The sequence below is a fragment of the Neolamprologus brichardi genome, chromosome 7 (assembly GCF_056152115.1).
Source record: "Neolamprologus brichardi isolate AB-2024 chromosome 7, ASM5615211v1, whole genome shotgun sequence".
Taxonomy (NCBI): domain Eukaryota; kingdom Metazoa; phylum Chordata; class Actinopteri; order Cichliformes; family Cichlidae; genus Neolamprologus; species Neolamprologus brichardi.
This window is the reverse complement of record NC_142110.1, coordinates 4,813,266-4,840,538: the sequence shown is the minus strand read 5'-3', so window position 1 is coordinate 4,840,538 and position 27,273 is coordinate 4,813,266. Positions and strand designations below refer to the sequence as shown.

Below are 27,273 nucleotides of genomic sequence, written 5' to 3'. Positions count from 1 at the left end.
CTCTGAAATGAGCCATTAAAATCTGCTGAAAATGCAAAGTTTATTTTTTATTCCTTTAGTTAATACATGGAATGTAATTACACATGTACCACATGCTTAAGATACAAAACTGGAAAACAAAAATGTAATGATACACCTTCAGAGCAGCAGTATAAAATAATTTAATTTTAGCGCTGTATCTTTTGCATCGGATGAATTATTTCCAAATTATGTTATCAAAACAAGTATCCACAGTTTAGAAAGGCACATACACGCCCTAATTCATACAACGTATAAAGTGGACCAAGAAATGGTTCACAGTTATGGCACACAAATGTGAAATTATACATTGAAAACATTCACAAGAGACTTCATTTCAAAGTTTCCATTGAAGGCCATAAAGAATCACAATAAGTACAGTGGACACCAACAAATAGGCAGCACACCAGTTCATTGAAACAAAGATCCAAACTAGTTCATGACTGACGGTACTGTAGTAAAAATACGTTCATCCAGACTGAGTAAAAATATCAAAAGACACACTTTTACATTAGATTTGTTAAGCCGACTCGTCTTTTTAAAACGCTGCTGCATTTGTAAATGCTACTAATACAAAGTGAGTTATTAGATGCAGGGGTGATATCCTGATTAGCACTTTAAGTACACATTCTTTGTCTCATGAAGACTGTGCTGTGACAGAACACAAGCGTTTTAAAGTCATCGTCTTTCTACCGTTTTCAACATTTTCCAGTTATTTTAAATCCCTGAACTGCACACACGAACGCAGCCTGCTGCTGAGCACTCCTCTTCAGTACGTGACAGTGATCTGACAGCGAGGCTCACTTCGAGGCAGGGTCAGCGGGGGTGGAACTATCTGCAGAGCTTCCTGCTTTGGCAGCGTTTTCTGTTGGAAATAAAATGACAGCTTTAATCTTTCCATCTCTTGATGGAAGCATACATGACAATGGGAGTGTGCCAGTGGTTTTGCATAATTTAAGGACTTTATTAAGAACCCCACAAACTGCTAACCTTTATCTTTCTTCTCCTGAGTTTCCTCAGCTGCTGTCTTGTCAGCTCTGAAGAAGATCCGGGCGCTGCTTAAAGAGAAGTAGAGAAGCTCAAACTCCTGAAATGAAAAGGGAAAACCGTTCAGAAACACATCTCAGTGCCATTCTCACAACCACACGACCAACAGTTAAACTTCTTGAAATTCAGTCTGACATTTAAACAAAACAAAATGTACCTGGAGGTACACGTCCAGCCTCTTCTGGGTGAGATTCATGGTTTGCAGCAACTTTTCATCCTGATTGGCAGACTGAACGCTCTGCTCTTTCACCACCGCATTCATCTCTTTCTTGTACTTGTCTCTGACAGACTGGAACCAGTGCAAAGAGTCAAACTCTAGATACTGGTCCAGTAGCTTCAGAATGTACGCCACACCTGAGAGAGGAGGCAGAAACAGAGGAGAGTACGTCCAAGGCCAGTACAGAAGAAAGGATTAAGGATGTCTGTGTGTATTATCAGGTTTGTCTGCTCACCCATTGCGAAGCCGTCGTCTGTAAAAGCAGCTCCAGATTTGTTTTTCTTGTTGAGTTTCTCTTTGCAGCTGATGGAGTGCTCCACAAAATTCACCGTCTAGGAGTGAGATTTGTTGCAATAAATGTAATTAAGTACAAACTGATTTCAAGTAGAGAACATGACATGTAGCAAAACAGCCTCAGCACTCACCAGCGGTGGTACAATCATGTAGAAGTTCCTCAGGTGCATGTTCTTTGCACTGCGAAACTCAGGCGCAAACACGGCCACCAGCATCTTGAAGTACTCCGTCCCCTCGGCAGAGTTGCTGGTCAGATCTCCCAAAACAGAGTCCAGGATGCTGTGAATCATAATAATCTTAATAGAAAGCAAATAAATGACAGCAAAGACGGAATTACATTGAAGGAATACATTTTTTGGAAAAGTGCAGGGTGAAACTTGAATTTATTACCCCCACAGTAGATAACTGTTATATTCTTCATTTCCAGTTAATACTTGTACAGCTGCTGTTATTGTGTATATATATATATTTATATTTCTTCATACATTCTTATATATTTCTATACTGTGTATTGTGTATTTTGTTGTACAGTTATTTTATTTTAAACTTTAATTTATATATTTTATTTTATTTTATTCCTTCATAGTTAAATTTACCCTTTTTAATTTTCATATTTATTTCCTATCTTATTCATAGCCTTTTCTTTTTTTCTTTAGGTCACGAGCAGTTGTCTAAGCATTTCACTGCATATCGTACTGTGTATGACTGTGTATGTGACAAATAAAATTTGAATTTGAATTTAATATATGAAACTATATGGGAAAAATACAGTATGTGTTCATTTCAATTCAATTGTGATTATATATAACAATGTTACATATAACTTTTATGTAACATTGCAATACAGCGGTGGCTATCGGCAGAGATCACTCTGCTGTTTGGCCGGGATGTGATGTGATTTATTTCCTTTACATTTTTTCCACCATTACGAAATATCCTTGTTAGGTTTATGCTGACACAAAACTATTGCTGGAACAGCCGAGACAATTTTACTGCAACTAGCAAAGCATAAGACACCAGGCCGAACTCTTTGTGCGATCTCGTGACCGAGACGAACGCTGTTCCTGCCGCTCGAACCCCAGTCACTCTCGGTCAGCTCCACTGTAGCACTGCCTTTTATTGTGGTTACATGAATATGCATGGTTTCATTAACATATGACATCTTAAACAGGCATATATGTGAACAAAGAGTACCAGTCTGGGTGTGCGTGTAGGTATGTGTGTGTGTGAAGAACGACTCCCCAAAGCTGGCACCAGGTGTCCAGTGGTCCACCTAAACAAAGGGCCCTTGTACTCAAACAGATACAGAGTAGGTGTCCTCCCAAACTATGTCTCAGAAAGAGGAGGTACGACCTCTCTCATGACCTTAGGATGTGTGTGGTATGCCAGAGCACACAGACTCTTTGCAGACTACTAAGGATCAGACATTATAACACTATGCAATCGATTATATGTTTCTAAGTACAATTGACAATCATAAAATATCACTCCAACAATCATACTCATTGTAATTTATCAACATCAAACCTTTTCTTTAAAACTTTCCCTTCAGTTATCTTTTTCCTATCTGAGGTGCCCCCTGCTGGTACAATAACAGCAATGCACACAACACTAACTGCTCGGTGCAGGATTGTTGGATTACACTCTGAAGCTGACATAAACACTGACACACAAGAAGCGACTGACTGACTTTTACAGATAACTCACCCAGCAGCTTTTTGGGTCCCCTCTGACAGTCCCTCTTCTTTCACCAGCTCCTCAAAGTTGACTATATCCTCCAGATCTGGGACAAATCTGAAGCAATAACGAAAAAGAAAATGTTTCCAAAAGCAAGATAAAAATGTTTCTGATGTAAAATCACATTTAAGCTCACGTTTACACAATATATCAGTAATTCCTTCTAACTGAAGCCATATAAACTTTCACTCAAATTCCTTTTATTATACCTGATTGCGCTGCTGCAACAATGAAGGCCTCCAGAACGGATCATACGTACATAGCCCATGGCGTTACCTGAAAGAACAGTGTGAAATTGTGTCTGTGAAGGTTCTCAGTCATCCAGGTCATCGTAGTCAAAGGAGCTTGCAAAGAAAAGCGTCTGGACTTCTTTAAGTTACTTGAAGATGTTTCACCTCTCATCCGAGAAGCTTCTTCAGTTCTAAGGTCAAATGGTGGAGAGTCCCAGATTTAAACCTAGTGGGAGTGTCCCCCCACAGAGGGACAAAAGGACCCCCTGATGATCCTCTAATCGCCTGAGCCAAGGTGTGAAACTGGGTGTGGGTCCCAATCAGCCAGAGTTTCGGGTGAGTTCATTGTGAAACCTGGCCCCACCTTATCATGCGAATTCCTGAGGTCAGATGTCCCAGGATGTGAGTGGACGTTAAGGCGTCTGGGAAGGGATCTCAAAACTGGATTATAGATGGCAGAGAGTTGGTGTCGTAAACCACCGCCTCTGTTCAAAGATGGTCGCTCACAGTGGACATAGATGGCTTCTTTCACTCCTCTTTCAAACCATCTGTCCTCTCTGTCCAAAATGTGAACATTGGCATCCTCGAAAGAGTGACCTTTGACCTTTAGATGCAGATGGACTGTTGAGTCTTGTCCTGAGGAGGTGGCTCTTCTATGTAGAGGTCTGGGCATTCCTCGCTGCACTGTACAGCATTGACCTTAGAACTGAAGAAGCTTCTCGGATGAGAGGTGAAACGTCTTCAAGTAACTTAAGGAAGTCCAGACGCTTTTCTTTGCAAGAGTGAAATTGTGTTATCTTTGCATGCAACTGCAGTTTAATGTTTATGATAGGAGAAAACCTCAAGAAGCAAAGAATCACGAATTCATGTACATGGGCGATGCCTGAGCACGATCCGTCAACTACAGAGTCGTGCAGGAATGCGCGCCGGGCATCTGCTCACACTTTATTATATACTGTCTTATCTTACATAACACTCATGGGTGGAGTACAAGTTAAGGAAAAAACAACTGTCTTATGTGAGGTGATTGCATACGAGGCTGCACAGGATGCAGCCTTGCAAGACAAAGAGGAACAAGTTGATTGCATCCTCACCGATCTGGCTGATCAGCTGTCTAAACTGGTCCAGGTAGCTCTGTCCATCAGGAGTGATGCCCAGTTTCCTGATGCCACGGTTAAACTTCTCTGCTCGCTCAAACGGATACTGTAACAACAAGACAAGACATATGGTACTGTGAGAGCTTAGCCCGAACAATGACAGCTCTACTTTTACTCCCTGGCTCCAGGGTCTTCCCCCTCTGCCAAACTTCTGTTCACTTAAAATGACTGAAAATGGAAAGACAGAGAAGACTGCACCTTCTGATCAGACTGGTCCTTTGTTTCTCTGAAGAAACGTATGTCTTTGATGAGTCTGGACTTGATGTGTTCGTCGTACATAAACTGACTGAAGATGTAAAACTTCTTTTGCAGAAACTGGTAGGTGAAATTCACCTGACGGAAGAATAGAGGAAATATAAAACAGGCCTTACATCCATATACGAGAATGTCAAAACACATGTTGTCGTTTTCTGCTGGAAACTCACAGTGGTGTTCATGATTCCTGTACCGTGTGTTCGGATGGAGTTGGCGATGTGACGGATGTTGATGGTGTTCAAGTGCTTGTTGTTGCTCGCCTTCTCAATGAAGATCTGTCACAAAAACAATTGTAACTGCAGAGGCAGCAACACTTTGTGATTCAATGGGAGAAAAATCCATATGGACTCTGACCTGGTTGTTGAGGTTATAAAGGTATCGTGAGACAAAAACATGAATGTTCCTCATGATCTCCAAAACATCCAAACCCTGGTGAGAACACGAGGAGGATTTAGTTAATTTGTCTATGTAAATCTCCACCTCTGCTCATGAGGAGGGAGGTGTAAGCAAACAGACCTGCTCTAGTGTCTGGCTGGGCAGATGAGCCTCTGTCATTGTGAGTCCATAGCGCTGTGTAGCAAGGTTTCTCATCTCACTGTAGGTGGCCCAGTCATGCAGAGCGACGGTCGTCAGGTTGTAGAACGTTTTATCCAGGTAGTGCGTCACATAGGCTGTAGGACATTAAAAACCTTACAGTATTGCAGTAAACAGTTTACTGTTAAAGAAACATTCATGCAAAGAACAAATCACTTATGGAGGACCTTTTTATATTTACTATAACTTGGGACTAAGTCACCAGAAAGCAATAGCAGCAACCTTCAGAGAGCAAAAAGGGATGTTTGTATTGTGCTTTTCTGCAATGCAATGCAAAAAACGTGTGTGCAGCAGCACAGAAAGGCACAAAACAAGAGTTTAGTTCATGTTGTTGGTGCATAAGAAGTCACTGTACTGTTAAAAATGTGAGAGTGCAAATCAAACGCACACCTTACATTAAAAAATAATGAAAAGAATAAAAATGATAGGACACTTTTTAAAAATTCAAATGACTTTAGAAAAATAACAGATGTCTTCACAAATAACCATACAGGTGACTAAAAAGCACACAGAAAGGCACTCCAGAGGGTCATTAATATGGCCCAAAAAAATCATTGGACATCCTCTTCCCTCCCTGAAGGACCTGTACAGCACTCGCTGTCTCAGGAGGGCACGCAGCATCCTACGGGACTGCACACACCCAGGACACCGGGTGTTTAAGCTGCTGCCGTCTGGCAGGAGGTTCAGGCTGCTGAGGTCCCGAACATATAGACTCAAGGACAGCTTTTCAATCAATCAATGCAAACAGCTGACCTGATTGGCTACCTCCCTGGACTTTTTTAAGGGGGAGGTAACAATGTTTAAAACAATAACAATAATAATATTTATATTTATAACAAGGTGCAATAATAACAGTGTGCAATACACATACACTTATTCTTCTTTTTTATTACTAAGTTAATATACTGTGTTGTGTTGTTTGTGTTGCGTTGTGATGTGTCACATCGTGTCGTGTTGTGTTATATGTAGTGCCGACGTAGGACAGTTTTCCAATTTCATTGTACTACTGTCAGGGCTCGCAAAATCGCTAGCCCGACGTCCCGGGGCTAGCGATTTTTCCAGTCGGGCTACCAAAATCTAACTCAGCCCTGCCCGTCGGGCTATCGTAGGAAGGAAAATATATGTCTATGCTTTTGTATTCTTTCGCCAATGTAGCTGAGTAATTATGTCATTGGCATCGATGAGCCGCTGTCAATATGTGAATTTGCGTTTGAATTTGCGCTTGCTTTTTGCTTTCACTTTCATTTTGCGATCGCGCGAACGGTGTGTAGAGAGCAGCAGCACTGATTGGTGAGTGACGATTAATTGCGCACCAATTCCTCTGACATCGTCTTATCACTCATTAGCTTAATATTCAACAAGTTTCAACAATATTCAACAATATTCGACAAGTGAAATCTCTCGCAGCAAGCTTAAACATGTGAGAGGTTGAGTGCGCAAAGAATCGCTGACCGTTATGTGAGTGTGTGTATGTAAAAGCAGCAGGATTTAAGCTGGTATTTTAGTTCTGCTCAGCCAAATAAGACAGGTCAGGGTGAAGAAGGGGCATCCAAAGAAAATGACATGACAAGCTATGACAAGCTAAATAACATGATGTTCTGACAGGTGTGTTGTGAGTTTCATTTGATTTCTGAGTCGACAAGCGCCTTTGTTACTGGGACCAGTAATTTTAAGAAAGACCCCATCAGAACCCATGAGAAATGCATTATTGCCCAGTCTGCAGTATCTTTCCCAGAACAAACAGCAATTGCAAAAAAAACACACTAAAAATAAACCAAGCACAACAAGAACTCCTGAAAAAGCTGTTTAGAACAGCGTGCTATATTGCAAAGAGTGAACTACCTTTGGCAAAATTTATCAGTCTTTGCAAACTTCAAAGAGCAAATGGCCTCGATCTTGGTTCCACTTGCCTCTTACCCGTGACTTCAGTGGAAATTTCAGATTCAGGATCTGACACAGACTGATTCATGTTCTACACAGTTCTTACAAGTTCATAGAAATTTCTGTTCAATTTGAACCAAGTATTTGAGTTGATGGTTGTAATTTTTATACAGTTGCTGTGATTTGTATTTTAACAATTTTTTTGATTAACTTTTGTTTCCGTTACAATATTATACATTAAAGTATAATATTGTAAAGGAAACAAAACATTAAAAAATAGCTTTCTTTTTTATTTGGGCTACTTAAATTTATTTTGGGCTACCAAAAACTGAAGAATGCCTGCCCAAAGGGCTACCAGAGATTTTGAAATTTTGCGAGCCTTGACTGTACTATGTATGACTGTGCAATGACAATAAAGAGTTATCTTATCTTATCTTAAATATATTCTTTAAAGTGTCCCCACCCACAAAAAAACATTAAGCGTTTCCCATGGCTAAAACTAAAAGTAAAAAACAGGAGCAAACATGGTTCGAGGGCACAGACGTATGAAAAGTTCTTTTGCACCTTTGATATGAATGAAACGATTGAAGAATCGAATGGGCTTGAGGGAGAAGAAGTGGGCCAGATCCTTCATGCCAACTTTAAAAGGGTTCCTGTCATCAAGCTTCAGGTGCGTGTGAACAGAGAGACGCAGGTCCTTCTCAATCTCCTTACACAGCTTGTCGAGCAGGTGCTACAACACAGGAAGAAAGAATCTTAACAAATAAAAGCCTTAAAATAGCCACGAAAGAAGCCTGTTCAGAGCACGCTCTCACCTCCTTGAACACGTCCATGATCTCCTTGTCGTAGCTCTCCAGCAGCTGGTCACATGACTCCATGTGTTTGGAGTGCATCATAGACAGCACACTGTCCCTTAGTGCACTGAACATGTACTGCTCACGCCAATCACCGTGCAGATGGACAGAACAGCCAAAAATGAGATAACACTCAAAACCTCACTAAAATAAAGACAAAAAATACACACACTGGCACAAAGTATTGTGTAGTGAATATGATGTGAAGCAATATGTAACCTATTACTCATACATTTTTTATCTTGTGTATGGTTACAACTCTTACTTTCTGCTGGTATGTGTGTACTCTACTCAACAAGTGTGAGTTAAGAAATTAGCGGGGAAAGAATAATGTGTTTTGCCAGGGTCAATCTGACCCAGGGAACACTGCACTGATAAACAGCCCTTATAAAGGTGTAATGAAAGCAGATGTTGCTGTAGTTGAGGGCCAAGGACTTGTAAAGTGTCTTTGTACATTTTCTAGAGATTTCCTCAACTGTTTTTGAGTTGCACCATAATCTTTCAGAGTTTCACTGTGTTATGTTCATCACAGGTCTGTCTGCTTACATGTATTCGTGCTGCGTCTACGGCGTTGTCATATACATCATCTAGATAGATGGGAAACACAGCTCGGTGCCAGTACAGGAAACTGCAGTCACACTGAAGCTTGACCCTGAGGAACAAAGAACACTTTGTTGAATTGTCAATGGAAAATTGTATTTAGTAGTCAGTATAATCTTTTAATGATATAAGTTTGCATATGGTAGAATACTGCATGTAATCATTTGTGTTTAGAAGTATATAGTTGGTGGCATATTGAAAGAATGTCTCATCCTAGGAAGTCTGTAACAACTTTGTGTACATTCCAGGGTGTTCTGGCGTTCACCCCCACATCCTAGGAGCACGGGAAAGGTCGTACCTTGTTTTATTGTTTTACGGTAGGATTAACGTAGCTATGTCAGTTTTAGTCTAAGTGCCTTTTTTACATATAGATGAACTGTTGGATTTTCCAGACCAGCAGGTTAAGGGAAGTCGTTTATGGGGTCACACTCTGACACCACACACACACACACACACTAGGGATGCACCGATACCGATACTGGTATCGGGTATCGGGGCCGATACTGTAAAATGTGTGTGTACTCATACTCGTAAAAGTTAACCGATACCATGAACCGATACCAACTTATTTCATTAATCAGAGGGTGGCTTGTCATTACTGTTGTAGTTTTTTAGATTGGCCACTAGGGGGACAGTGGACTGATGATCCACGGGCAAATGAGGAGTTTGTTCGTCATTGCCAAATACTTTTATTTTGTTTGTTTGTTTACAATATGGACACTCTGCAATAATTTAAAAGTTTATTTTATTCTCAAACCTAATTTGTATTTATTTTATTCCAAACAGAAGTGTTTATTTATTATTCTGAAAGCTCGAGACAGTGCCAATAGTTCAGTGATATTTAGTTAAATTACAATGTGGAGACTCTGCAATAATTTAACAGAAGTGCTTATTTTTCACTTGAAATTTTTTTGTGGTCATTTTTATTAAGATTTTATTTTTTATTGGCAGATAATGAAATGAAACCTGTCTTCCAATTCATTGCATGTGTGTGTGGTAGAAGTATCGTTTTTTGTACTCTGTATCAGCAAGTACTCAGATCCAAGTATCGGTATCGTATCGGTTTGAAAAAATTGGTATCGTTGCATCCCTAATACACACACATCCACATTCCAATGTAATGAACAAACCCACTGGTGTATATAATAAAGAGCAGGACAATGGGAGAGCGGACTCTTGGAGACCTCGCTTCCATGCGAGCGCTCTGAGAGCTCCCCTTGTATACAAGTAAAACTGTGTTTCTCCTCTCAGATTCTCAGCTGAAGAAGTGTCTTAGAATATATCTCTTAACATGAATATTTCAGCATGCAGGGATAATCTTAAGGTAGGCGAAAGATAAGACTGAATCAGTCCCATCGGCGCCAATTTTTTTCCACACCGTCTAATGGAAACTTCACCGAGATGCCAGATGGCCGTGAGCTTCAACAAATAATCAGTGAGTCACCTGCCAGCATGTGCTTGTGCTGAACATTTGGATCAGTGTCTGAATGGATGTGTTTGTTGGCTTTAGATTAGTGGCATGAGACATTTCTGAGTTCTAAATGGTGCATTTTGGATTCTTCTGTCCTTCCGACACGTGGTACTGGACCTCTATAAGTATGTCCTGGTGTGTGTAGACACTTGCACTGTTTTCAGCAAAGCACTAGACACACACACTGGCACGAAGTATGCTGTAGGGAATAGAGTAGACCACTAGAGTGGTTTATTCCAACCACTTCTAATCTAAAAGGCTGCTTTGATTTTTTTGAACGTCATTTTTTTCCCCAACTTTGTCAACCTGCTCTAGTTCTTCTTTTTTTATTGTTATGAGTTTACAATTTTGTGTCATTTCAACTTAAGGCTGGTTCATCCATCCATCCCCCAAACAGTGTCCTGCACTGTGGCGCCTGACAAAAGAGGGAAAAAGTCTCACCTTTCACTTAGCTCACTAATCAGATCCAGCTTCTTCAGTACAAGCTGCAGCGGAAGAAGCTCCTCATCCTTGAAAGTTTTCTGGAATAAAATTAAGATGACGATGAAGAAGAAAAGAAAATACAAAGAAGGAAAAAATGTTTGTATATAAAATGAAGTCTCCTCCTGACTTACCAGCTGAGTGCCGACGCAGAGAGCCAGAGACACCACAAGGCGTCGCTCCTTTGTGCTGGGACCACTCAAAGCATTTTCTGCCAGCACCAACGAGGACAGCACATCCAACCGCTGCTCACTGTACTTCTTGTCAGAGATCACCCTTTTCTTGAGGGAGAGAAGACATTTTTATTAAATGCTTCAATTCAATGTTATTTATACAGCACAAAATCACAACAACAGTTGCCTCAAGGCTCTTTATATTGTAAGGTAGACCCTACAATAATGGTACACCATTCAGAAAACGCATTCAAAGAGCACATCTGCACTAATGTCAGTTTTACCATGTCATGGAATTTTCTGTTAATAAAGTCTGCAATGCGATCAGCTGTAGGCAAGCCTTTTATTTCTGCATTCACAGTTATACAGTCATGAGAGCTCTGCAGTTAAGACGTTGCAGCAACCCTTTTATAATATCACACACACACCTCCTGTAAGAACTTCTTTCCGCAGTTTCTTGTCTCCCCCCCACCATGCTGTTGCTGTGCAATACTTGGGCAGGAAGCAAATTCCTACACCCTATCTTGCAGGAAGCACCTGGCACTGGTCTTTCTGGGAGTTTCCTCCTTCTATGCCCTAACAGTCACCAGATAACAAAGTTCAGCAGGCTATATCAGGTCATATTTGCGCGCCTGTCATTCAACCTAGAGATGAAGCTACATAAAACTTCTACAATGGAAATTTTAAGCACCTAAACCCAAATAAAGAATAAACTAGAAATGTTCCATCATAACCATTTTAAAGACAGCAACCCACATCTGTACTGAAATCTAAGGGGTTCTTCTTTGCTCAAGCTTCATCTCTAGAAAAAACGCTCTGAGCAACCTTGACAGAAAACGTAGTGGAAATGGTAACATAGGGCTGCTCAATTAATCGAATTTTAATCACGATTACGATCTGGGCTTTCAACGATCATTAAAAATGACTGAGCCGATTATTAGCCCCTCCCTCGTGCTTTACTCTCGCGCTGCTCCGTGTGGCAAATCGAGCGCACCTCTCTGCATTTCGAACACGTGTCACAACAATTAAGAGCAGCGGTCTCCAACCTTTTTTGCGCCATGGACCGGTTTATGCCTGACAATATTTTCACGGACCGGCCTTTGAGGTGTCGCAGATAAATACAACAAAATAAAACTAGTACCGGTACCGAAAAAAAGAGAATTTATTCATAACACACGGGAAAAGACCCAGGAAAACCGAGTAAACGATAAAAACGATAACAAAATAACGCTGAAAACCTGAGCCTCAACTCTCGCGGCCCGGTACCAAACGACTCCCAGACCTTTTCCAGCCCGAGGCCCGGGGGTTGGGGACCGCTGATTAAGAGGACCCGAGGGAAGCTCGGAAAGCTAAGCAGAAGTTATTTGGAGAGGAGAGTGACTGCCGTTGGTTGAAAAGAGAGGTAAAAAAAACTTCAGTGGTGTGGAAACATTATGGGTTGGCGGAGTCAGACGTGGATCAAGTAGACACAGTGTGTAAACTTTGCTATAGTGTCGTAGCTGCACCACAGAGCAACACTGCAAAGTTCACTAAACATAGATGTTTACATTTTTCATTTATTTTTTATATTGCAAACATTTGCACTGTTATCAGTATTTGCACACTATTTTATATTATTTTTTGACAATCTTTAAAGTCATTGTTCAATACATTGTTATTGTTAAATAAATATCGTCAAATAATCGAGATCTCAATTTCAGTGAAAATAATCGTGATTATCATTTTTGCCATAATCGAGCAGCCCTATGGTAACATAACTGTAATCATCAATTCAACTCATAAATTTTATTTATATAGTGCCAAATTACAACAACAGTTGCCTTAAGGCAACATTGACAGGATTTATTGCTTGTTTCGTTTACCTTGGCAATGCTGATGGCACTGAGCGCCAGTGCCTGCAGCTGCTGAGTGATGTGAGAAACGGAGTCAGCAACAACCATAGAGCGTCTGTGAAACGTGTGCTCCACAGCCTGAGAGGAGAGTCACATGACATTCATTATTTTTCTCAATGCAACAGGTATTTAAACAGAGGGGCAACACTCAAACACACACACACACCTTGAGTAACTCGACTAGTCGACAGAGAGCTTTGACCGATGTCTTGGTCATGGGCCGCTGCATCGACACGTACATGTTCATGGTCGTCTTGATGATGGTACTGACGGTGTAAGCATACAGAATACCCTATAAATGAAACACAACACTTTGCTAAATGACGGGTCATACATGAATGTAAAGCTTCACACAACTTTATGAAATAAAACAGGAAGTAGATTTATCTAACTGAAGATGACAAATCAATAAAGTTACTTCTGCGGTGAGAAGATACTCAATGTAAAAAAAAGAAAAAAAATCATTCATGCATTCAGAGATTATACAAAATAAAAAGTCATTTGTTGGAATTGATATTTTTTATATTGTCATTTATGCTTAGAAATATATAATCATCTGTATGCTGATAAAAATCATATCCTTATTAGGTCTGATAAGATTCTGTGTGCACTTGTGTACCATGAGATGAGAGGAAGCAGTCTCGACGTTATAATTTCCATTATAGCTTTAGGAACTAGTGATGGGTCGGTCGCGAACGAAATGGCTCTTAGAGCCGGATCTTTGAAGTGTATATTTGAAGCTAAAAATTTAAGTAGTTAAAAGTTGAAATGTATGAAATGTAAATAGTTGGTTTTTGTATTTTATAATTTATTTATTACATTTTATGTGAAGTGAATAAATAAAAGTATATTTACAGTGGCCCCTAGAGACAAAGCTAAACCTAAATTCCAAAACACAACAGAAGTGCTCCAGGATGCTAAGGGCTGTGTTGAGCTTTTGTTACCTAGTGGCTACACAAGCCAGCAAGTACCAACAATTGGATTGGGTGTGTGGTAGTAACAGGTAAATAAAGTTTTTTTTTTTTAATTATTTGAAAGAAAAAAAAAAAATTAAAAAAAAAAAAAAAAAAAATATATATATATAAAAAAAAAAAAAAAAAATATATATATATATATATATATATATATATATATATATACATATACATATACATATACATATATATTTATTTTATTTTATTTATTTTTTTTTTCTCTTCCAAATAATTAAAAAAAATTTTTGTGAAAGTGACGCACAAAAAAATAATAATAAAAAAAAAAACTTCATTTACCTGTTACTACCACACATATTTGTATTTTTTTTTTAAATACAAAAACAATAGACATATGCATTCGATTAGTGTAATTTAAGTGATCTAGGTAGCTCTGTTTTGGAAGTTCAGTTAACGCTAGAAATGTGCTTTGGAGTTTGTACATGTTTCGTCCCTAGGGGTCCCCATAAGTATTTATATATAAACATACATAAAGAAAACCACGTTTTTTTACATTACTATTTCCTTTTGTGCATAATTTTATATTGTTATTGATAACTAATTAAAGCAACAAAACAACCTGAAGAGCCGGTTCGGAGCCGAAAGAGCCGGTTCTCTAAAAAGAGCTGGAAATCCCATCACTATTAGGAACTAGATTGTTCTGTTTCTTAAGAGTGCCAGACTTCACACCTTTAAATGTTCGTCTGAGACATGACCTGTTGCAAGTTCCTGTTTGTTAGAAGATTTTTTAATATTAAAGCATTTTATTATTCACATAATAATCAGCTAAAAGTATTCATATTTCTGTTTGCACTCAACCAGCTGCACAACTAACTGTCTGCACCTTGCCTTAAAAGGACTTGTTTTTATTACACTATTTGATAGAAACAGGAAACCGCCACCCAAGAATAAGAAACGACCTTTTAAGAACATGACCTTTTAAGAACATAACGTTCCGAGAAGTCACACCTGCCTGTTTGACTAGATAAGAATGTTACTTCCTTTCTTGTATGCTTCATGCTGTGTATAAATAAAGGCAGAGAGCTGCTGCAGGGGTGTGAGTCTCCGTTGAGCTCTCACCCGTGCACGTTGAACTGTTACAAGTGTCTGAGTGTTATTTCATTATACCTGATTGCTTGATAAAGAATATCTCTATCACTGTTCCTATCATTTAGCGAGACGCTTACTTCTGCTTTCCTGCATACCTCATACACACAGTTTAAGTTCATTGAAAGGCCATATGTCAATTTATAGTATGGTTAGACACACACACACACAGACGTTTTTCAGATATGCCTGCTTAAGAATGTCACATGTATTTGTAATTGCATATTCATGAATGATTGCTTGCTGACAATAAAAAGAGCTGTAGCGAAGGAATCAGTCGAAGTTGGCTGAGTTCAGGTGAAGGAATCTTTTCCTCAACTTTGGCCGACTTCCCTCGCAAGCCACTAAACACGGAGAGCGCCTTCTTGTCTTGTTTTGTTGTGCAGTTGAGTGTCTTGTGTTCCAGCGGGGTTTGTGCCAACACACTACTCACCTGTACAAACACGTTACATCTGCTGTTAAGGTCCTCTTGCAACTTCTCACTTTTTTGTTCTTTGTACAAGATGGACTCCATCTTCATCATCCAAGACGTTACAAACAGATAGTAGGACTGAATATCCCTGAACACAAACAATATGTTTAGATACTTCACTTTATATTTAATAAATGTGGCTGACATTCAGCTTTACTCACTTTGTTAATGTCTGCGCTCTTTGTTGCAGGTATGTGTCTCTCTGTGCTTTGATGGCCTGTAGACTCTTCCTATCCATCAGTTTAGCTGCAGCAGGGACCTTATTGGTGAGGAAAGTGTCGGGAAACCAGATGATGTTTGCAACCAGAGTGACTGCTGGAACCTAAGTGAAGATGTGAACACACAAGAGCAGACTTTTAATCCTCAGGCCAGATTAAAGAAAACAATGAGCAGGGACTCCCACTGAACAAGTAATAAAAAAGTCCAAGAACAGAAATCCACCTTTTTACAGACATCGAGCAGCGCCTTGTAAAGCTTTTTGTCAACACTCCTGAAAATGTGAAAGTGAAGCACAAAGAGACCACAGACACCAGCATATTTGTCTCTCTGGTCAATTTCTGAAGGTTCACCTGAAAAAGAGAAAAGAAACACAACCAGAAATAAGTCCGTCTCTGAAGATCAACTTAAAGGAAACTAGTCTATTGTGGAAGAAGAAACAACTGACCAATTTTGGATTCAACACTTGCAAATATGGTGCGAATATTGAAGGCAAACTCCTCAGCAAAGGCACTGTTTTTGGAAACTGCTACTCCCTCCCCAGGATCATCAAATCTTTGTTCGACACAGGCCTGTTGCACATCATACGAATAATGTTCATCATATTATCTTCCCCAAAACCTCTACTTAACACCAATATAATAAACGCCAGAAGGGAAAGTCACCTGGAGTATCATGCCATCCAGCAGTTGCCCCTCCAGCTTGAGCAAGAGCTTCTCAAAAGGTTTCAGCTTGTCTTCAGGAATGGAAAATTTCCCAGGGTTATGGTGCACAGATTTCAGTAACCTGTGTAAGGGATAAACAGCAAGAGTGAACAGGAAGGATTGCAAGATGCTCGTGAGACCTTCTATAATGTATGGTTTGGAGATGGTGGCATAGACAGAGGTAGAGCTTGGGTTTTTCAGTGAGAGTGACCAGTATGCACTTCCACAGGCCGCGCTGGTTCAGAAACTTATTCCCGTTAACGAAGCAAGATGAACAGCTCAACCAGTTTTTCACATGCTAGCAAGGGAAGGATCTCAGAACAGCCCGTCTGCCCTCGGTGTCAGAACACTTCGAAGAACCAGCTTCCCCTGCAGCCTTTTATTTCTGTGACAGAAATAAAATTTACTTAGTCCCTAAGTAAAGCGCTCCTAAGGACCCCAAAGCGCTTTACACTACAATCAGTCATTCACCCATTGGTGATGGCAAGCTGCACTGTAGCCATAGCTGCCCTGGGGCAGCACTGACAGAGGTGAGGCTGCCAGACACTGGCGCCACCAGCAGGCAAACATGGGGTTAGTATCTTGCCCAAGGATATTTGTAGACTGGAGGAGCCTGGGATCAAACCACCGACCTTGCGGTGAGTAGGTGACCCGCTCTGAGCTACAGCCATTCAACAACTTGACTCTAACAATGGGGAGGATTAGAAATGAGTAAATCAAAAGGGACACCTCAGGTTGAGCAGTCTAAAGACAAAGTGAAAAGGCTGAGATGGTTTGGACATGTGCAGATGACTACACTGGACAAAGAATGCTGAATATGGCGTTACCAGGTCAGAGGAAGACTACAAAGATGCTTTTCAGATCTAGTGCGAGGTGTTACCACACGTATGTGGGAAAGGAAGAACAACAAAGGCTAACTCCAACAAGTATGTAGATTTTAACGTATGTTTGGGGCTGGCCTATATGAAGGCCACTTTGCAAAAACAAACTCCAGAAATCCTGGGACCAGTATAAGATTTGCCTCATATTCAGTTACATGTCTGTAACTGAATATATAGATTCCACGACCCAAGCAGGGAACAAAACCAGATGCATATATTTACCACTGAGTGTAAGTGCACATATATGTACGTGTGCACGTGTGATTGTGTGAGTGTGTGGAAGAAAAACCTACAAATGATAAATCAAACCACAGTACTTATGTGAACAAAAGGCTGGGATGCAGTTCTGTATTGTGGCAGATATATTTTGCTTTACTTTCATAATTACAGGTCACATTCTCTTCATATTTATGCAAACACATGTCTATAGTGTACTCTATTTAACAGGTCAAGTGATCATTAAGCTGTAGCTTATAAACTATGACTATGTAAGGAGACACTTGTGTGACACGAGGAAAACAGCGATCATTCTAGAGTGAAGGTAAGGACAGAAACCTCAACATACATGAATGGAGGTTGTTGTGTTTGGCGAGTCCTGCCTGCTCCTCAGCATCATGTATGCAAACTGTTTTTAGTTTTTACAGAAACTTAATGTTTACCTATTTTCAGACTAAAATTCACAAAAAAACACTAGAGAAATGTGCTTTTATAGCCTTCTATACTAGGGATGCACCGATACCGATATCTGGTATCAGGGCCGATACTGTAAAATGTGTGTGTACTCATACTCGTAAAAGTTAACCGATACCATGAACCGATACCAACTTATTTCATTAATCAGAGGGTGGCTTGTCATTACTGTTGTAGTTTTTTAGATTGGCCACTAGGGGGACATCCCGCGCTAAACGGGCACAATGTGGACACTCTGCAATAATTTAACAGAAGTGCTTATTTTTCACTTGAAATTTTTTTGTGGTGATTTTTATTAAGATTTTATTTTTTATTGGCAGATAATGAAATAAAACCTGTCTTCCAATTCATTGCATGTGTGTGTGTGTGTGTGTGTGGTAGAAGTATCGGTTTTTGTACTCTGTATCAGCAAGTACTCAGATCCAAGTATCGGTATCGTATCGTTTTGAAAAAATTGGTATTGTTGCATCCCTATTCTATACCCTTTCCTGTCCGAATGTGGTGATTTCTGGCCAGAGATGTGAAACTGCTTCATTGCATCTTTTACACTGTATGTCACATGCCATCATAGCTTACTGGGTAATTACCTTTTATACATCTTCCAGTGGTCTTTTAGTGTGTTGTGATTTTCCATAATCTCATCAAGTGTGAGCAACACCACCAACAACTCTCCCAGGTGTTCGTATACTATCTGCAAAGGAAAAGCAGGGCAGACATGGTATAAATGACTGAGTAACATCTGCAAATACTAAAAGTCTCACAAAATTTGAACCCTACCTGGAAATGGACACCAGAGGATTCTATGATTTTTGTTGCACCCCTGTAATTTAGAAGAAAGATAGTTTAGTACATTCTGTTTGATCATGACAGAGCAAAATACAGCCTGGGAACCAGCTCATGCTTCATTTGCTATAGCAAATACCACATCAGGCCATTCACAACCACTTATCTAATATGAGGCAGGTTGGATACAATGAGACTGTCATTGCAGAGCAGCTGAGGACTTTCATTAAATATAAAGTGCACACAACCTCTCTCTGCAATCCTGCAAAAATAGTGCAATGACTGTAACATTATGGTCATGTATTCATGGTTCATACTTGTTGCTGTTGTAGAGTGCTGCCAGCTGATGCACAATACTGACCACCACTTCATAACATCTGGATACAAAGCAGGACAGCTCCTATGAAAGGACAAAGGAAAATAAATATTTCTGTCTTCCAGACATCAGTAAATAAGGTTATGGCAGAAATCAGTTACTACCCACCTGTAGGAATGAGATGAATCTGCCCATCTGAATCTGGGACTCCCCCTCAACAACACTGGTTTCAGACACTGTAAAAGAAATTCACACATGCCTTTTTTTAAATCTTAATAAGCACTGTGTATCACAGAGGGCAAACCTAGAACAAAAACAACACGAAACAGTAAAAGTTGACAGATTACCTCCTTCTCCATAGTACAATAGGCCATTGTAGAATTTGGTTTCTGCCTTGAAAAGCAACAAAACGAGGCTAAATTAATATCTCAAAGAAAGTAAAAGAAGTAAAAGAAAAGAGCTACTAAAATTGCTGAAAGTAACAGTAGCTTTACTTCCACCTTAGTTAAGAGTATGCAGACATGCCGATATAAACATGACATAATCATAAGCCATGCACAAAGTAACTGAGCTGTTTGACCACACTTACCTCATATTTAAGCTTCTTAACTTCACTGCAGAGAGCAGCATAAACTGTAATAACTTTGTTCAGGACCTGCACACAACCAAAGTTACATTTGTTTTGTTTTTTTTAAAAAAAAGAACAACTCTGTGGATATGAAAATGAAAAATGACTCGTTTGTTTGTCTGTACTTACCTTATTGTCAGTTTTAATTAATTCTAATAAGGATGACTGCTCATAGGGAAGAAGCTGAAAGGGCATAAAGTATAAGGAAGGAAATTACGCAAGTTATAACTGTAAAAGCAATGTCAGTCTTTTCAACCAAGCCAGTATATTTGGGGGTTTTACCTTAAGGGCGATGGGGTCCAGAGTAAAGTCCCATACATCTCCAATGGACTCATCCAGAGCCTCTTCAATACCCTTCAGCTGAGAGGTGTACTCCTCCAGAAACTTCCTGTAGTTCTTCAGTTGAACCTCTGTGTGTATCTCTGTTGGGAGGAAGGTTTGACAACGTTACTGACTGGTACTAACCAGAAAAAAATGGGTTGATTTTCTGCCCTTCCTTTACAAGTTTACAACATTTTATAAGCAACAATGCTGCTCTTGCACTACTAGATTTTCATTAAAGAAAGAGACACTTGTAGTTGTCCTTTAAAGCTTAAAGCATGATTCAGTTGCCCAATAGATTCTAAATTTAACCTAAAATATGTAAATCTACACTATGCCTAGTTACAAGGTGTTACCAAACTACCTTTTCCAATAAATGTAGTTGACTAACGGCACATATAGGTCGTTCGTTCAGGTTGTCGCAAATAAATATTTTGAGAGCCAGAGAAGGAAAGTCACAAGGAGATAAACACTGGGCAGTTTTACTAAACATAACATTAAATAAACAAACAAACAAACAAGTAAATTAAATGTGAGTAAACAAAAGAGTACGGCGTTAACTACACAGTCAAAACCAGCTGTCAGATCGATCAGCTGTACGTGACAAATTGCGTCGATTTACGTTCGCCAGCTACAGCTAGCTATTAATTCCACTAATTTACTCCTTCAGTTTTAATTATTCCGGGGGTAGTAAATACTTACTTTTATTTTGATGGCATTTACTAAACATACATTTTGGGAATTAAACAGCAGCGTGCAGTTTCTTTCACTAATACGAAGCCCAGCTGCAAAGCATCGAGCTAGCAACTTGAGCTAGCGGTTGATGCTAAAGTAGTAAACTTTAGCCTGCCACAGTCTTTCTTTGCATGTCAGGGTTCAATTGAGCACTTACTTTGTGAACCATCGTCAAAACGGTCAAACTCCCAGTCGGGTGAGATAATTTCCACCGCCATGGTGCTAGAATGAATAAGCGAAAATCCCAAACACAGCGCTGCTAAAAAGTAGTACTACAAGATCCCATGATGGATCTCATGATTCTCCGAAAGGCCGCTAATGCTCATGGGAAACAGAGTCTCTGAGGAAGGAACATTAGATGAGCTGACACTCAGGATAGACAGACAGATAGGTGTGTGTGTGTGTGGGTGGTGATGGGTTGTTAGAATATTGCCACACTGGAGATTGAACACACCATTCAGACATTAACACAAGGAAGAGTCACGCTCAGCAGCAGTGTGCCAGAAGAGATGCCTCCTGTTGTTCTCTTATGGTGTAAGAAAAGGGTAAGGCACATTTTCATTGTTTTTTAACTTGGAAAAAAAACTGGAGTGTCTTAGATTAAAACAAGAAATGTTTCATTATCAAGGGAGTTTGTTATCAGAGGTACTGGAGAGATGGCGAAACACCAGGAAAAAGTAAGCGGTGCAAAATTCTCAACGAAGTCCTTTTTTCTGTCCTTAACCAATTTAATCTTCAAACTGGATACACTTTTTTTAAGTGTATCTGGTGGGTTCAGGAATACAAGAGTCCTCATTGATAACCGTAAAAACTAAGAACAAAATTATTTATATTTGGATTTATTACTGTTAGATATTTGTATGTTTTTGATCATTTAAAGGTTTGTTAATTAGAACCTGCTTAAACTCTAATCTTAATAAAAGTATATCTTTGTTATTATATGTTGGATGTCTTGTGATTATAAGATACTGTATTTTTGTTATATTAATTATTAATTATATTAATATTCCCAACTGAAAAGAAGTATAACAAAATAAACAAAACAAAACAAAAAAAAGGACAAATTTGATTCTGACATAGTCTGTAATTTTTTATTTTAGCTTGTGATAAAAAGTAGCTAAAAAGTAACACATTTTGTCCATTTCCCATCTTATAAACTGCCAACCTCAGTGGTTTAGTACCTGGTCATGTCTAAGGAATTTCAAATAAAGAGCACTGTCTCTGCAAGACAATGCAGCCTCAGTGATACTGATGTGAAACGGGCATGAAGAATGATAATGCAAGCAATCCTTGCAATCAGATGATTCTGAAACAGGCTTGTAGAAGAAACCCTCTCTCTATCTCTATATTAAAGTTGCACACTTGGCAATGACATAAGTTTTTCTATTTCCTATTTAGATCAACTTTTTGTAATCATTGGTGTAGGAGCAGCTGGAGCAACATATCGCTGAACCAAAGTTTGCACCATGGTTGACCAAGAGTCACAGGATACAAAACTGACCCACAGTGACTCTGTTTGCCCAAGCCAACAAAACAGATCCAACACATCTTTATCCCAGTTCTCTGGAAGCACACAGCATTTTACTTCTAATGAAAATATCTATTATGAGCCAGAGGAGTACACCGAGACAGATTTTTTGCTCCCAAATCAGCTTTATGGCAGGTCACGGCTCACCAGATCCCCTCAACCAAAAGATGCAAATGTCTCAGGTGCACCTGAAGAGTCCATCTGTTCCCTGGTTGTGCAGATTCTGGTGCCATTTCTGTTGGCTGGGCTTGGAACAGTTTCTGCTGGGATACTGCTTGATATTGTTCAGGTCAGGAACAGAACACTGCAATGTTTAAAATTGTTTTCTTTACATAAATATTTTGCAATATGTATTTTATTTATATGTTTTTTGGGCAGAGCTGGGAGGTGTTCCAAGAAATCACAGAGATCTTAATTCTGGTCCCAGCTGTTTTAGGCATGAAGGGAAACTTGGAAATGACTCTGGCTTCAAGACTCTCGACTGCTGTGAGTGTGTAATTTTACATATTTTACTGAAAAACTACAAGCTTGAGTTTAAAAACATAAAGACAAGCACTATTCATTCTATTAAATAAAGTTATGATTTAAAAAGTTAAAGATTAGTAAAAAAAAAAAAAAAAAGATACAATGGAAGGGTATACTGACAACAGCCAAATTCTCAATTATAATTCCCCCCCCTTTTTTTTTAATCATACATGTGGATCATACCAACAATACTCCAAAAATGTTTATTTGACGGCACATTGTTTTTAGAAAATACCATTTTCAATTGTTACCATATTTATTTGCAACATTTCCCCTAACATCCACAATCTGCACTGTAACACTGGAGCACATTCATTTTTCAAATCACAAGAATCACATTTTTTCCCCTTTCTGTTACTAATATTACAGTAGTAGATATTTAAAACCCCAACCCCCTCAACCCATGCATGACCCTACCAGACTAGACATGTTTGCTAGTTCATGAGACACAAGTATCAGTGTCAACTGGTGGCAAAGGGAAATGCCATTGCGCCAGGATCAAGTATTGTCTTTTGTTCTACCTGCAGAAGGGGCCATAGCAAAAACACATGGCTACATGTCTTTCTTTTTAATAATAATAATAATAATAATAATACATTTTATTTGAAAGCGCCTTTCAAAACACTCAAGGTCGCTGTACACTTAAAAGCAACATAAAAGCAAGAAGTTTACAGAATCATAAAAGCGTAAGACATAAACAAATAAAATAGGTGAGTGGAAAGGTTATGTGGGATAAGCTATTTTGAACAAGTGGGTTTTGAGTTTGGACTTAAAGAGAGAGAAGGAAGAGATGTTTCTTTTTTGGGCTGAAAAGCCAGAGGATATGGGGGCATTAGTCCAAGATATTCATTACCCTGTGTTTCGGTGCTTCGGTGTTTCGGTGTGTGTGAGTGCATAATGCAAACACACACACACACACACACACACACGCACACGCATCACAGAGGCGTTATCATCAGAGATTGGTTTTGATGATTAAATTATCAGAATAATTTTCAACAGTTAAAAGTATGAAGAGAAATAAACTTAAATAATAAAGTTATAAATAAGTTATAAATTTTTCACACAGTAGAACTTTCAAACACATTACTGCCAGTTAGGGCTGCTCGATTATGGCAAAAATGATAATCACGATTATTTTCACTGAAATTGAGATCTCGATTATTTGACGATATTTATTTAACAATAACAATGTCTTGAATAATGACTTTAAAGCTTGTCAAAAAATAATATAAAATAGTGTGCAAATACTGATAACAGTGCAAATGTTTGCAATATAAAAAATAAATGAAAAATGTAAACATCTATGTTTAGTGAACTTTGCAGTGTTGCTCTGTGGTGCAGCTACGACACCGTAGCAAAGTTTACACACTGTGTCTACTTGATCCACGTCTGACTCTGCGAACCCATAATGTTTCCACACCACTGAAGTTTTTTTTACCTCTCTTTTCAACCAACAGCAGTCACTCTCCTCTCCAAATAACTTCTGCTTAGCTTTCCGAGCTTCCCTCAGGTCCTTTAATTGTTGTGACACGTGTTCGAAATGCAGAGAGGTGCGCTCGATTTGCCACACGGAGCAGCGCGAGAGTAAAGCACGAGGGAGGGGCTAATAATCGGCTCAGTCATTTTTAATGATCGTTGAAAGCCCAGATCGTAATCGTGATTAAAATTCGATTAATTGAGCAGCCCTACTGCCAGTTAAAGGAATCCTATTCTGATCACTTTACAAAATCCATATAGGTTTTACCAAAATGCAACTCAATAAAGTCAGAACACAATGATGTCTTTGAAACACCACTGCTTAAGAGTAGTGTTTTATAATAGATAGTAAATAATTGATAGTAAACTGCTTCCTCTTCTTGCTATGTATACCTTAATAAACCGCTATTGTTTAGAAGTCAAATGACACTGTAGGAATAAAGCATACTACCTTATTAACTCTTTATTTACCAAGTATCATACAGGCAGCCTGGACTTATTTGGTTATTTTTTTCTGTAAAAGGGTCAGAAATCATACTATAAGCGAATGCTTTTGCACTTTTCAGAATAACCTCCGCTTTCAATATCTGACAGTCATTTTACATTATTGTATTGTTATGACAATGGAACAGTTTAAAGTGGGAAAAAACACAAAATATGGATTAAGCTTTTTCAGATTTATAGTTAAGTGGAAACTGATATTCAACATGAACAAATGTAACACAACATCAACTTTAAATATGAACTATACTAAATATGTACAAAAACATTTTTTGAGCCTAAGACCACTCTGTTTTTTATATATTGTCCCGTTTATATCAGAAAGTTCCAGGTGTTTTTAGGCATTGCCACTTCTCCACACCCGCATCTCTGCTTCATGGCACGACCTGATATCGTCGTGTTGGTGTTGTTCCAGGATCAACATAGTAAATGTTGATCCTGGAACAACATTTACTATGAACAACACCAACACGACGATATCAGTTCATCTCTGCTTCATGCATCATCAATTCTTACCTGTGATTGAACCGTCATGGCTCATGCATTCTAATGATGCACATGTAATGTTTCGTAAACCTCGTCTTCTCTTTCACTAACCATTTGAAATGTCTCTTAAGTCCCAACTGGTCGAAGAGTTACGGTAGTACAAATCACCCATTGTAAAACCTCGCAGAGTTGACTTTTCAGTGTTCAGAGCAACGACTGTAGATTCTCCATTCACTTACTTCCTGTATTATTTTTTTAGTCCTCTGTATCTGGTGCCTTGTCCTTTGCTTTGCTTCTTTTGTTATCATCACACATAGTTTAAGGTGTGCTCTTTAATCCCAGCCTTTCTACTCTTTATAAATACCTCCTGTATCTATTTAAAGCTTCAGTTTGCATCTTCTCCTGTTGCCCTCCCCTGCAGAGATTAATGATCCCTCTCTTGGATGCATTGCCTCAATAAAGATTACAGTCTCTTTGGTTCTGCAACTTGCATTTTATGACACACAAGAATGCACAGAGATGCACAGGAAAGACGATCTGGAAAACACATGTTGTTTAAAGGCTTAGCATGTATTTGAAAAACCAGACTAGAACACTTAAGCTAGCTGGAGAGAAACTGTTGGATCTTGTATATAAACTTTATCAAACCTGTCACTTTAAAGATCCAATTAAAAATCAAATCGCTCCAAAAGCTCATCTAGAAAAGAACAGAGTTTGTTGAACAGTCATATAAACAATAAAACAAAACTTTACAACAACAGAGAAGGAAAAGAACACAAAGCAAATGACAACCAATAACTTTAACATAACTTTCTGGGCATTATTCCCAGACCTTATAGGCCGTCTTCATTACTTTGACAGATTTATAGTCAGGGTCAGCTCGTAGGATCAGAAACAATGGCTGTTGTGCCAGTCTTACAGTTAAAAGTAATAAATCCTACTTGCCATTTTTTATGCCTTTTATAAAAATAAGTTACAGTGCAAAAAATAAACCACAAATCTTACTAATTAGGGATTTCTAAAACTTTGGACAATTTGTGTTGTCAAAGTAATCTATAATTAATAATAATCTCCAGCTGGACCCCCTTTCTTTTGTTTAAGAACTTTAAGTCATAAACCTGTCAAAATGCATCAAAAAACTGTCAAAACTACCCATTAATTTGAATAATTAGATTGCACGACAAAAGCCGTGCAACTTTTACTTCTAGAGTCCTTTTGCAGTAAATCAATAAGATCTAGTTTCATTTTTATGTTACAGAGTTTTTGGGTCAGTTGTCTTCTGTGTTTCTTCTTTCCGTGTGTCCGCTAGTTTGAAAGGCTTGGGCCGCCCTGCCCGTCACAGTTTATAACTGGTGTCCCGAATCCAAAAAATGTTGAGCAATGAAACAAACCAAGAGAGGCCCAGAAGAGTGCAATCAAACAATGAGTTTATTAAAACACACGCAGGAGAAGAAGTATGCACACATCAGCACACGACTCCTGCTAAGAATACACTTGAAAATGATTTTATAACATCAGGGTTAACGCCCCTTCTCACGTCGATTACAGATCAAATACATCGATTAGAGTAAATGATACATCTTAGATGGCTAAAAACAGACACAGAAGTTCCTCTTTCTATAACACCTTCCATACACGGCAATAAGTTGCAAGCCTAGATGGTCCCTGAGGGCTTGTCCTTTTCTTTGGCCTGACAGGTTTCTGGATTATATGTGTGTCGTAAGCGTGTACGCAATCCTTCTGTGCTCCAAGTCACCTACACAATAGATTGTGAAGACATAGCGCTTCACAAAGCTTAAAACCTTCTTTAATAGACTGAGCATCAACTCTGAATGAGCACAAACATGCAATATGTATAACATGATTATGGCTGCACCTGTAATAAAAAGGTTAATATGGTAGCAGTAGCTTTAATAAACATCTTTAATGCGATATCAAGCTGTAGGGTATATTATTAATGCAATGTTAATAATGCAGGTTATATTGTAGCAGTAAAATAATTTCTGTATCTCCACACTGGTCATGTGACT

At 39.0% G+C, this 27,273-nt stretch overlaps 2 protein-coding genes across 2 annotated transcripts in view; one reads left to right on the top strand and one right to left on the bottom strand.

The window, feature by feature from the left end:
- Window positions 1-21: 21 nt before the first annotated feature.
- washc4 (WASH complex subunit 4) lies at window positions 22-21,016 on the bottom strand. Its single transcript, XM_087842901.1, has 33 exons — window positions 20,882-21,016; window positions 19,951-20,090; window positions 19,798-19,851; window positions 19,630-19,695; window positions 19,388-19,433; window positions 19,209-19,276; window positions 19,042-19,124; window positions 18,719-18,761; window positions 18,529-18,632; window positions 16,332-16,452; window positions 16,115-16,238; window positions 15,892-16,019; window positions 15,612-15,772; window positions 15,412-15,538; window positions 13,067-13,192; window positions 12,871-12,978; window positions 10,970-11,116; window positions 10,797-10,876; window positions 8,831-8,936; window positions 8,246-8,362; window positions 7,995-8,163; window positions 5,472-5,626; window positions 5,310-5,384; window positions 5,126-5,230; window positions 4,899-5,033; window positions 4,638-4,746; window positions 3,523-3,589; window positions 3,284-3,370; window positions 1,708-1,855; window positions 1,518-1,614; window positions 1,223-1,419; window positions 1,009-1,105; window positions 22-883 (listed from the first exon to the last, which is right to left on the bottom strand). Exons 1-33 carry the CDS (start codon window positions 20,940-20,942, stop codon window positions 819-821), a joined length of 3,516 nt encoding a protein of 1,171 aa, XP_087699027.1. The 5' UTR covers window positions 20,943-21,016; the 3' UTR covers window positions 22-818.
- A 1,174-nt stretch (window positions 21,017-22,190) lies between these two features.
- slc41a2a (solute carrier family 41 member 2a) overlaps window positions 22,191-27,273 on the top strand; it is a 28,924-nt gene continuing 23,841 nt past the window's right edge. The window contains exons 1-2 of the mRNA XM_087844332.1: window positions 22,191-22,541; window positions 22,631-22,738. Of these exons, the coding sequence (XP_087700458.1) occupies window positions 22,191-22,541; window positions 22,631-22,738 (459 nt within the window). The remainder of the gene's footprint in view (window positions 22,542-22,630; window positions 22,739-27,273) is intronic.

Bases quoted from the DNA above. Each gene is read 5' to 3' on its own strand.
- washc4 (XM_087842901.1), bottom strand. From the start codon at position 20,942: ATGGCGGTGGAAATTATCTCACCCGACTGGGAGTTTGACCGTTTTGAC. The intron at 15,539-15,611 runs GTGAGTAAAGCT...GTTTGTGTTCAG, and splicing joins AGAGCGCAGACATTAACAAA to GGATATTCAGTCCTACTATC. The intron at 8,363-8,830 runs GTAAGCAGACAG...TGGCGTGAGCAG, and splicing joins TAGACGCAGCACGAATACAT to TACATGTTCAGTGCACTAAG.